The sequence below is a fragment of the Argiope bruennichi genome, chromosome 2, assembly GCF_947563725.1.
Source record: "Argiope bruennichi chromosome 2, qqArgBrue1.1, whole genome shotgun sequence".
Taxonomy (NCBI): Eukaryota; Metazoa; Arthropoda; class Arachnida; order Araneae; family Araneidae; genus Argiope; species Argiope bruennichi.
In genome coordinates, this window is record NC_079152.1 from 55,391,687 (window position 1) to 55,405,131 (window position 13,445).

Below are 13,445 nucleotides of genomic sequence, written 5' to 3' on the forward strand. Positions count from 1 at the left end.
ATGCAAATATGTATGGATAAAAATCAATAATTTAAAGTTTTATATTTCAAAGAGAAATCAATTTCAAGGAAATCGAATATTAATGATCTGATAACAATCAAGGTAAAATTCGAATATCTATTTATTTTAAGGTTTTTAAAAGTAACAGAAAACAGGTTTGCCAAACGAACCGATAATAGCTCCCTTCTTTTCTATTGGTTATGGTGATATCAAAATTGTCTGCAGCAAGATTAGAGATCTCGAAAGGTTATCTCCAAGAGAAGGAACTCTCTGACTTTATCTTTACAGAATGTCCAGATTTTGTTGATCAGCGCTTTTGTTTTTCTTTAACACAACTTTTTCTCTATACCAATTTTCTTAGTAGAGTCGTACACTATCATATCATTTGATTTTACTACTTTTTTATTTGTTGGTACTAACATACCACTCGTTTTTTTTTAAACCATGGGATTTTAAAATTTAATTTGATTTTTTTGAGCATATTTACGTGTATTTTACTGTTCCTTTACTAATGTTGGTTTTTTTTCTAAATCATTAATTGAAACTGTTATACATTGTACTGAAGAAAACATCTTATTTGGAGCAATATGACCTCCATATTCAGTTTCGTGCTGTAAAAACTCAATCCAAACCCAATATCTGATTTAAAGACACATTTGTTATATATACAATACAAATGCGGCATTTGTAAGAATATGTCTAAGCCCTGCACCTTTTCTTGAATGCGTCATAAATTGAAAATAATAAATGATTATTAAAATGATATTTTAGTTGTCTAAATTAACTTCATCCCTCAGTAAAAACCAATTTACAATTTCTAATATAATATTTTTCAAATAATATCATTTGAAGAATTACATTATTTCACTTACGCACATGTAAGACCCAGAGACTAAGAATAGCATATGTACAGGAAATCTGGCTGCTAAGATTTCGAAACCCAGAAATTCTGTAAAGCGAATAATACCAATGATTTCTAGACAAAATTTAGAAACCACGAATCAAACGCACATGATTAGGAACCAAATTGTATGAATGCTTTTAAAGTTACAATTATATCCATAGAACTTAATGAATCAAGCTCAAATGTTCATTATTTCAAAAGCAATTATCACATTCTAAATAATCTACTGTAGAACTTACGGACTAAACTTGTTTCGAGTTACATCTTAACTCCCTTATGTTCTTAGTAACTTATTATAAGTAACACAATAGTTAGCTAAAAAGTTTTGTATATTATAAATACAATTTGAAATTGTTATCCCGAAATCTACGATATTTTGATTCCGTTCTAACTGCTTCCATTTAAAAGCGTATATATATTTATAATGTTTAAGAGAATATTTTCAGTTAAATTCTTAGAATATTATCTTTCATTTAGAGGTAAGGATATTGAAATCTCAGAAATTATTCCAAAGATAATGAGTTACATCCTTATAAGTACGAGATAATTGATATTTAATCTGTCAAACAGGAACACTTAATGAATTGTACAGTATGTAAACTTGAGCAGTGTATTAGAGTGCCTTCAGTCTTCTTTCTATAAAATCTTCCTCTAATTCACTCCTCACAAATATGAAATCGTGTTGAGAGAAAATTAATTTTCAATTTAACCAACCAAATGTTGAAGTGGATCTAAGCAGGCAAAATCGGGAATTGTAGAAATTACAAATTCAATGAAATGCTTTGAAGAACTTCTTAAAAATTTTTTGACTTGCCATGAATTATATTTTTGCGAATAAAAGAGAAGTGACACAATAATTGCTGCTTTTGGGTGAGATTGGCCTGTAAATATATTTAGAATTTTTTTACAAGAAGCTAGTATATATTTATTGAAAGAAATAATCAAAAATTTCTACCGAAAATCTATTACAGCATTCTTATTGTCTTTATTACTATTTACGTGTTTTTATTTTCCCGCTTACGAAGCACAACGACAGTAAAAAAAAAGCAAAAAGTATAAAAAAAAATTCGTAATAAATGAATCTCCACATTATAGACTATCCTGACTTCGAAAAATACATTCTCGCAAAATACCTTTATCTCTGTGCGTTTCCATGTAAAGATAACTCAAGTACGCTTTGAACTAGATGAATGAAATTTAGCATGCAGTCTGTACAACAAATTTATAGGTTTATGTCGAACTTTTTCATACAAAATCCATTCGGATGAAATCTGTCTGACCGGCTGTTCGAATATAAATTATCTTATTAACAACGAAGCGAAAAAAAGATAGATAAATAAAATTCGTCGAATAGATTTATCATCTATAAGGTAGACTTTTATCAAATTTTGAACTAAATCCATTAAGATTTAAATTAAAATGTTAAATTAAAAGTAATTAAGTGTAATTATAAGGGATTAATTTTGAATATAACAGTAATGTTAATGAAGAAAAACCACTTCTTTTACATTAATTATATATATTATTATCCATTTTATTTGTTATTTATTTATTTATTATTTATATTATTTTATGTAATTTTTATTTCATTTATTCATTTACAAAATGAAGTTTATTCATTTATTTCATTTTTTACTCGTGCGATCTGAGATGCTATTTTGCTTTTATTATAAAAAAAAACATAGATTAAAAATTTTTTGGGGAAGTTTTATATCCATCAATTCATGCATGACTTGTTTAAACTAATTTAAATTCAACGGTTTAAATTACTATAATACATTGGGAATTTTACATTATAGAAATTCCTCAACTGTATCGTCAGAGTTTACAAACTGTTGTAGTCAATTTGACCAATGCCAATATATGCGCTCTTAAATTTTTTTTCTGGAAATTAATAGCCTGCATTTTCTCGACGCAGTTACAAAGGATTAAATATTTATTTTGAAATACTGATTTAGTCTTAAGTCAAATCAGTAGACATTAAAATTTAATGGTCGATACCTTCTAAATTTAAGAAGTGATTATCTCTACTGTATAATTATTCGTAAAAGAAATTGGGTAACCACTGCAAGAAAAGTGTAATGAGTTCATGAAATTTGGCTTTTTGAATGGTGACATTTTATTATACTATTTCCTTCTTTACCTTTTAATTTATTTAAGTTCCTAATTAGATTACATATCCATTATTAGATTACATTTGGGACATTTATTGTTATTCAAATCTTTGTAATAACATAAAGGACACTGGATATGAGTGCATAAATATTAGCTTTTAGAATGGTGACATTTTAATATGCTGTGTGGTTATAATTAAACTTTCCCTATAATCAGCATTCTGCAACGTAAATGGCGGAACAGATTGCAACGAAATTTGGTATATAAACTATACACGAGATGTGCAGAGAAGGCAGGAATGAAAATAACAGAAAGGCAAAATAAAACAAGAATTTCCATGGATTTTCTTTTAATGACTCCCTGTACTTGCGCGAAATAACGCCCTAAAAATGGCAAAAACGGCTGCCAGAAGCCATCTAAGACCAACTTACAATTCGAGATATGTAGAATTTCGGAGTTTTACAACAACTCCAGAAAACATTTCTTGTGGTTATGGACATGATGAAATATTATTATATGTTCCTCTAAGGCAATTTAGAAACTACATCCGTTTTTAAGCTGGCAAGAGTTTGTTTTGAGTTTACAATTTCAACGGATGTAAAGGGGGGAAATTTATATTTGTTTGCACATTTAAATGTAAGATATGTATTGCAAACAAAAATTTTTCTTCATTCTCTTTGGCATGGAGACACTAAAAAAGTATGGACTTTGGTACTTTGAGATTTTGTATGAGTTCTGTTATATGTATTATTATGTTATTTCTAAACACAACTTTCTGCGAAAAATTGTATCTGTATGTGTATTGCATCCAGTAGTCACAGATATAACAACTACCAAAGTTCACACACTAAACTCTAATTTCGTATTTATTATAAAGACGAAAAATATATAATTTTTTGTATAAATCATTTTATAATAAATTTGTATTTATTATAAAAAAATTGTGCAATCGCCTTAGTGCCTTATCAGTTAAAATCAGAAAAATCTGTTTAAAATAAAGAGGAAATCCCCACAAAATATAAATTTCTGTTTTAGAAAATGTTTGAACATTTCATGAAAGAAAAACATTGTCTCTTTTTTCAAATCACGTTCCCCAACATTTTGATATAGTAAATTAAAAATTCTAATTCTAAAATTTTAGAAAACTCTACGGGCACAATATGATTCATGTTATTTAAAATTAATATGTCTTTTAAAATCATTTCATTTTGAAATAGCAATTATTCAATTGAAAATTTATTGACGTAGAAAATACAACGTGTTTTATGAAAGCTTGTAAAAAGTGGTGTGGACTACATTAAAGCGAAATGATATAAAAAAAATAATTTTATTATTATTTTCGAAAACAGAAAACAAAATTAAATAAATTCAAACTTCTGCGATAACTTCAAAAAGAATTTCCATTAATATTTTTAATTTTGTAGGTTTTAGAATCAAAATGGGAAATGCAATCTTCTTATTTAAATAATAGAATAAATGCAATCTTCTTATTTAAATAATAGAATAAATGCAATCTTCTTATTTAAATAATAGAATAAATGCAATCTTTTTATTTAAATAATAGAATAAATGCAATCTTCTTACTTAAATAGTGGAATAATGCAATCTTCTTACTTAAATAATGGAATAAATGCAATCTTCTTATTTAAATAATGGAATAAATACAATATTCTTATTAGTTTACAAATCAGTTTCACTAAATGATTCATAATGAAATTCATATCAAATCGTTTTAAAGCATCTTGAATATTAATATACAGTTCTTTGTTTTATATATAATTACTACAGGAGATAATTAATTTAATGCATTTATCACAACCTCAGCAAATGACAAAAACAATTCCTTTCAAATCCAAAATAGATTTGCATTTATGTTATATTTAATTAATATTTCAAAAAATAATACATTATCTATCTTTTGCGTCAATTCAGAATTTGCACCTGAATAACCCACTTAATTTAGAAGTCAAATTGTACAGCAATAGAGTTAAATCTACAAAAATTTCAAAACCAGCTCCAATATCATTTTACACATTCCCTACTTTAACGGACAATGTGCCTCCAGGTCTCACAGAAAAGTGGCTGTTGACTTTTACAATTGCGGTGAAAACTAAGTTTAAAGGAAGAATCTCTCAAGGAATCTTAATCAGTGTTTACTTTGTCCCGACACAGCGTTTCAATTACCTTCAAAGAAGTTGTAAGTTTTCTATTCAGTGCCATTCTTTCACTTATTCGATAAAATCTTACTGATTCGATGCCAAAGAATGGTTTTGTTTTCGAATGTTTCTGTTTCAAATTATGTTAATTTGATTTCGTTCTGGAACTATTCAGTAGGGTTTTTTTTCCAGATGAGTGCACCTCCCCCCCTCGAGAGAATTTCGATTTTTAATTATATTCAGAAAGATTATGCAAATATCGTGAATCCTTAAATGAATTAAGAAAGGATTTTTTTTATATATATTGTGAGTTGGTTTTGTATTGAAAGAAATGAAATAAGTTCTTTTTGATTAAAAAAATTATTGAGAATAAATATGACGCCGAAAGAAATATAGAGTAATAAACTCAAAAAAGAAATGACATTTAACACATTAAAAATATCAATTTCTTTGTAAAATCATGATAGATAGAAGTTAGTATCCATTCTAGTATATAAAAATGGCCGGAACAATTTTGACTAAGAAAATAAATAATCTCTGACTAAGGCGATATTTCTTAAAGTGATTGATTATATATTTTTCAGTATTCAAACTTTTTGTGTAGATGTTCTCATTTTTATTTTTGTCTTTTTCTGAATGATAGTCTCTTCCTCCCTGTCCTTCCCAAAATTAATGAATTGCTTACCTTTGATAGAAATCTACTTATTTCAGTAAAGCCATAGGAATCATAGGTGTCCTACAAAGTAGACTAATCTTTGAGCTATTGTTCAGCACTGTCGACCATATTCGCATTGTATTTCACTACAAGAAGTGACCAATGTGGCCCTTCTCCATGTTGCTGAAATTTGAGACCTGAGAATATTATTTAAAATCAATATAATATCTACTCATTTGTAATAAAATTATTCCATTAACCTTGTTATGGGCATTGATGATTGCATGTCATGAAAACGTTTAACTTATTCAAAAATTGCTGCATCTATAATAAAATACTAATTATATTAATGCATTTTCACAATATAATTCCAAAAACGAAAAGTTAATTTTGCAACTAATTTATATAAAATTCTATGGCAATCAATATCTTAAATAGAAAAGAATGACATAATTATCCTGATGAAAATGAAACAGATACTATAAATTTAAATACTATAAAATTTAAAAATAAAATTTAAATACTATATTGCTGCTCTCAGATAAAGGCTTACTAATAAACATTTAAAAGAAATTTAAATTAATTTAATTTTCATCTAACTTCAACGCATTAAAAAGGAAAAATAATTTTTATCATAAAACTGAAAGTAAAAAAAAAACGCATAATCGTGCATTGAAGGGAGTAATGCTCTAATTTAACTGCAATTTCGTTTAATATGTTTATAAGATGAATGCTTGTATTTTTTTTTTATTTCTTATGATTCTCGCAGTGACTTTATATAACTTATATACTATCCACCACTTATCCCGTTTTGACAATATTTGTTTTAATCGTCAAGATTTTCAGATTTTGTGTGTGTGTGTGTGTGTGTGTGTGTGTGTGTGTGTGTGTGTGTGTGTGTGTGTGTGTGTGTGTGTGTGTGTGTGTGTGTGTGTGTGTGTGTGTGTGTGTGTGTGTGTGTGTGTGTGTGTGTGTGTGTGTGTGTGTGTGTGTGTGTGTGTGTGTGTGTGTGTGTGTGTGTGTGTGTGTGTGTGTGTGTGTGTGTGTGTGTGTGTGTGTGTGTGTGTGTGTGTGTGTGTGTGTGTGTGTGTGTGTGTGTGTGTGTGTGTGTGTGTGTGTGTGTGTGTGTGTGTGTGTGTGTGTGTGTGTGTGTGTGTGTGTGTGTGTGTTGGTAACTAATTGTAGCTTTTTCATTTTTAGTTTTTATACTTATTATATTCTATTTCATAGTTTTCATTTCTTACGATATTCATTTCGGTTTTTAAAAAACTGACATAAAACACCAATACTTTATTCGAAAACCAAACAACGATCACACTACCGGTACATACCCAACGGATACCGGGCAATAAATAAATTATATCCTTATTATAATTACTTTTTTATAAAATTTCATTTTGAAGATAATTAAAAGGAATGACATTCTATTATTATTTAATTTTTCTTAAATGAAACATTTTAATGTTTAATCAACATATATATATTCCGTTAGAATAATAAATATGTTGTTTCATATTATTAATTTTCTAATATGAAACAGAAAATTGATTCTATTTCATATTAATTTTCCCAGTATTCATATATGTTTACAATACCCTGATTTAATTATTTTTTATTAAATATATAATGCCAAAAAAGTACTAAATGCATGAAGTTATACACTAGAAAATTGCGATTGCAATATGTTTTAATTTCAATGAATATTTAATTATTTCTTTAAATGAGCTTCCATTGTGCCTTAATTTGTTCAGAATATTGCTAGATTTTCTATTTAAAAACTACTTTGAATTAATTTTTATGTCGCTATACAAACGATGATTAAAGCCTTTTTGTAATTATTTACTTTTTAGTCTTTAATATATTTCATATTTAATGATTACAAATATGACGGAATCTAATTTAACATTCCTCTATTTATATAATTTATATCGAAACCGGAAAAAACATTTTTAATTATTTTCTACTTTTGTTTAACTTTTAATATATTTCACAATTCATGGTAACAGATATTATTTAATCTGAAAATTAACATTTCTCAATTAATTTCTAGATGAGGCCTCATCTCTAAAATAAATTGATTAAATTTTTACGTAAACATATAACTAATGCTCTGAATTATTAATAGATTATATTAATCTCGATCTTGTAACAGTATAAAATTTCAGAGTGTTGGTACAAGCAATATTCAAAAATGCAATTATAAAATTCCATTCTTACAAGATTAGAATCAAATAAATATTTTAAAAGCAGTGAATGCCTTTTAGCATTGAAAAAAGAGTGTATGTCCAACATGTTTGCCATGAATACTTGGGATTATAGAAGAAAATAACAGTATTATCAGGTCTGATATATTGTTGTCACCATTACCAATCATGGATTAAAAAGCAGAAGGAGAAAGTCCGTACTAAATAAATAATTTATCGTCACATATATTTCGTCGAATTTTTAAAAACGATTTTACTATATTACACGCTGGCGAATGAAAACCATCAGGAATTATTGGATTAAACAATAGAATAAATGGTAAAGTTCTGTCTTTAGATGCGGCTCTCATTAAATATTTCTATACAATGATATTTAAAAGCGTACAATTTGAGTTATTTTTGAAGTGTTGCAAATTTTTCTGTTACATTATTGTACCCTGTAGCTTATAAAGTATTATTGTTTATTAATAGAGAACTATAAATGCCATTATTCTTTTGCTTTTATAAATATATTAATCCTTCTTACTTTTATTGTGTACCATTAAACCAAATTAAGATGGTTAAAATGGTTGTTAAAGTATATTTCCGATCTTTTAATTCATTGTTTTACAAACTAAAATAAGACTTTTTAAAACATGCGAAATTGTCAAAAATTAGAAATTCAAATTAGATGATAAATTAGGGGCGAATATATCGTATATAGTATTTCTCTTCTCCCGACTAATCCGAAGATTAAAGGAATAAATAAGATTTAAAAAAAAATATTTTTTTTTCTAATTACTGTGATGGCATTTTTAATTTATCACATTGCGTATGACTTGTTTCGATTTAAATTTAAAAGGATATAAAACATAATAAGCATTGTGATGCAATGGAAATCTAGCGATAAACAAGCACAATGGCATATTATCAGAACATGCTTTCTTGATGTTATTTACACCCATATATACTGACTAACAAATGTTTTTGACCTCTTGAATTAAAGAAGTTATGTTAAGAATTAACATGATATTCTTAAATGATAAATTATTCGTACGATATTCTTAATGATGAATTATTCGTATGATATTCTTAAAATTAACATTAATAATAAAACTAATTGATTTGAATGGAAATCTCCCCTTTCCATCTTCAATAACACTATAGACATCAATAAAATTCATCTATATCTCCAAATCCATCACATTTCTTTTTTTTTCGTAATGAAACTGCATACAAAACTGATACTAACTTTTCCAAAAATTACTTAATACTACCTTACTTTTGGGTCATTTACAAAAGGTGTTGAACAAAAATTCTTATTAATTGCAAGTTTAACAGCAAATATTGCATATAAAGAGATATTGTAAATTGTAGATACATTCATATCAGTATACTGGCATTGCTGTTTCCTTTATACAGTTCTCAGAGTATTTACTTTCAAAAGTCTATTAAAATATTAAATATTTTTTTTGTGGGAGATGGCGCATACGCGAAATTTCATACAGGTATAATGAATTATTATTAATTATGCTTCATGAATGAAAATAAACCTATTAAATGTAATTCATTGAAGGACAAAACGTTTTCCGTACCGTACAGTTGAACTGGATTGATCTCGTACTGTTGACGGATTGATAACGTACAGTTGAACAATGTATTATGCACTTTTAAAAATATATCCAAGCATATAAAACACTATCGCTTCTATCAGAAAAGATTTTAATTATGACGCATATAATGTTGAAAATATTTTAGAAAGATAATATATTAAAAGCCTAATTATGAAACTTTTCTTCTTTTCGCGAAAATGTAATATATTTGAACTATTTGCAATATGATTACCTCTGTTATAAAGAAAAGTAGAAGTGAAGTAACTATTTTTTCTGATTTCAAATGTAGCAAAATTTTAACTGAAATTCGAATTTATGTAGTTAGAACTTCTACCCATAAAATAATATCCTGCATTAAAGAAAGTAGACGAATTTGGAATTCAGTATATCATAGATGCTACTACTAAGATATAGAGACATTCTGACTACATTACCTAAGTCCAGGGTGTATGGTTGTACTTTGGATAGATGAAATATATATAAAAAAGCATTTTTTTCCGTATAGCAATAAGGTGTCTGTCTTGAGAAATGTGGGCGGAAAATACAAGAAGCGCAGAAGAAATGAAAAAAAAACTTTTTATTTAGGTAAAATTTTAGAGCAGACAATGTACAAATTTACTGACGCAAATTAAATTAAGATGAAATTTTGAGACGAAAAGTATTGAATTGTTATAAAGATTTATTTAGTTTGCATTATCAAATCGCGTGCAAAACACTTTTATTGAGTGTGAATAGCATTTCAGAGCTGGCTTTGGCTGCCAGAAAATATTTGTTACGTAATTTTTATGTATGCAAATGTGCAACTCAAAAATGCAACATTCAAGACTAAGTAATTTGGACTCCAAAATTACATATTTTATGTCAAATTTTTGATTCATCTTAACAAAGGGGAAAGTCAAAAATTGAACGTTAATAGTACAATAGATCATGTTATGTACTGTTATGTTTAAAAAATGTCGGTACTTCTTAATTTATTTTCTTTTATTAATATCTCGCTGGGCAAGAGAAGAATATGATATGTTCGACTTGGAACAGGTTTTATGCACTCCAAAAACGAATTACACATGCGCTTAGCTCATGATCACAAGAAAATTTTCCATCGAGGATGTTTCATCAGGATAATGCAACGATTCACATATCCCTCATGGTCTCACATTGCCTAATATAACAATTACATATTTTCATAATCATTTAATTTCCCTGAACTTGTTTTATGTGAATTCTGTCATGAATATTTTTTTTTTCAGCAACGATTTTCAAGTTCGCAAGAAATGCAGTGGCGAAAGGTCTGGAAGATATAGCAAAAAGGGTGTTTGCAATTCATATTAATAATGTATTAACGGTGGTAAAAATAAATATTTACAGAGGATAGTTATGTCAAAGAAAACATTAAATAAACAGATTTTTATCTGTATGCATTCATAAAAGAAGTTTTGTAATTTCTTAAAAGTAACAACATGAGAGAGCTTAACTAATAATCTACCTTATTGTATAAGTATATGAGGAAAGTTGAGTAAAGAACACACTTGATGGCTTTCTACATTAACCACTTCAACGTCCTCTGCCTATCATAAACTGGCTACTCCGACCCGCCCGAAGGCACACGGAAAAACTTGAATGAAGGGACCCCACAACTCTGGGGGGAACTGCATTTGAGTCCGAAGGATCATCACCGGCCACGGTACAATCCTTCCCTAAGGAAGTCATCTCCTCTGTATAAATTAATCTTTATAAATAAACATGATTTTTTTTAATTTGACGAAATATGCAATTCATCTGATATAGAATACAACAAATTCCTTATTTATATCCATTGAAAAATGAATGCCTGATGTCTTTGCTACTTATTATAATAAATGTGTGTGTTCCTTATTTGCAGCGCCCCAGTTGTGCGAAACAATGCTTTAAATTTAGCGCTTGAGTATGGGAAACGAGCCCATTCTTGACTATACTTGAGGAGAGGAAACCAATGGTCGGACCAGGACAGGTGTTAGACAAGGATATGCTGCAGAACCGTTTCACTGGTAGTACTTTGAAAGATATGTCTTTGCTCATTTTCTTTGCTTCAGTTTCTTTCTTCTTCTCTTTTACTAGAAAGCCAGTTTTGTTCAGTAAATTAGGAGGAATTCTTTTATCTTTTATTTTCTCATTCCATTTCCTTAATTTTTTTTAGTTTTTATTTCTTTATTAATGAGGATTAAATTTTTAAAAAAAACTTTCACTTCAAAATCAACCAACCAACTGAAAAAAAAGGACTTCAAATCAATATATTTTTTTAACATTTCAGAAGCAAAAATTCCTTTTTAAAATTCAATTCAAACTAATAATGGAACTCGAATCCACAACCTACTATTTGCATACATTAGTTTAGTTTATTAAAGTCTCGTTTTAAAGTAACACTAGGAACGAACCTCATAATTTTGAACCATGGTCAGATGACAAGGGTGACACCTGAGTTGGCACTCTCCTCTCCAAACTTCCACACCACACCAGTTGGAGCACGTTTGGCCCCGGCAGATTTAACGTGTATCAGACCCGCTTACACGACGGTCCTTCGGTGGAATGGGGTCTCGAATCTGAAATCCTCCAGTTCCGAAGCCGAGATCTTATCACCAGACCACCACGACCCATATCATGTGCATGAATTATTTGTTGATTTAATGTATGTGGTTGATAAACAACTGAGAATAATAACTAGAATACTCTAAATTGAATAACATATTTGTGATACCTGATAAATACATAAAATGCAATAGTCAATCTGGAATCTAAAATCACAGACAGAAAATTTAATTACTTTAAATTTTTATTTCATACAAGTTATGATATCACCTAATTTTTTTTTATTGCTTAGTTGGATTTATAAAAAAATGGTATCAAATCGCAAAACTTTGCCTGAAATATCTTTCAAAGTAACATAATCTTATGCACGAGATTTATAAAAATATATATATATACATTTTTACACTTGACAAATTGAGATCAAGATAGAAAAACTTGCATGTCTTTTTATGACTTATGCAAAATGATTTATTATGTTTTAGGCAATCATTTGAAGTGAAAGTAAAATTTAAGGAGAAAATATATTTTTTTAATTCCAGTTTCTGAATTTTGTTTTGAAAGGTCTGGCCTATGGTTTCTGCTCTCACTTGCACGCTTTCTAAACTTCTGCAAAGTTAATGATTACTTCTAGCACGTTTTTCTATTTCGTCAGTCGCGTTCGCCTTTTTTTATACAATGCTGCACCATCTGTAGTCTGCAAATCAACATCATAGCAATTATTTCTTATATGCATAGATAAAAATTGATATTTTTCTCAACAATTGCATCTTCCGTAGAAAGTAGAAAATGACAATTTTATGAAATATAATATTGAAATATCTCAGTTAGTTTCGTTCGTATTTTGTCTGCTTTTAAATGAATGTTAAACAGTCATCACTTGAATTTCCATATCCTTTTTAAGAAAATTTACTCCAATTGTTTTATAAGAAAATTTTCAATTAGTGAAGTAGAAATAATAAATTTAAAGTGATCCGAAATTTGTTTCATTTATGTCATCGATTAATATGTAATTTTTTGTTTCATCAAAACGAAATGAATAGAGTAGTAATAAATAGCAAATTTAAGGAATTTTCAATTCAAATTGGTATATATATCATGAAGATCTTTGAAAATTTTTATGATTTATTTTTAAATGCTGTTTTTATACGATATAATGAGAATTGCCATTATTTATAATGTATATGGAATTTAAATGGAAAGAAGGAATCTTATTGCATCTTTTATAAAATAGAACGAAACGTAATGACATAATTGATC

At 28.0% G+C, this 13,445-nt stretch overlaps 1 protein-coding gene across 4 annotated transcripts in view; it reads left to right on the forward strand.

Annotated features, from left to right (window-relative positions):
- Positions 1-13,445, forward strand: part of LOC129961870 (tyrosine-protein phosphatase 69D-like) — a 666,258-nt gene that overhangs the window by 71,751 nt on the left and 581,062 nt on the right. For 2 of the 4 annotated variants that reach the window (XM_056075481.1, XM_056075482.1), the window contains exon 2: positions 11,506-11,650. The exons of the other annotated variants lie outside the window; for them this stretch is intronic. In XM_056075481.1, the coding sequence (XP_055931456.1) occupies positions 11,596-11,650 (55 nt within the window). In that variant the 5' untranslated portion in view covers positions 11,506-11,595. The remainder of the gene's footprint in view (positions 1-11,505; positions 11,651-13,445) is intronic. 4 annotated transcript variants of the gene reach the window in all.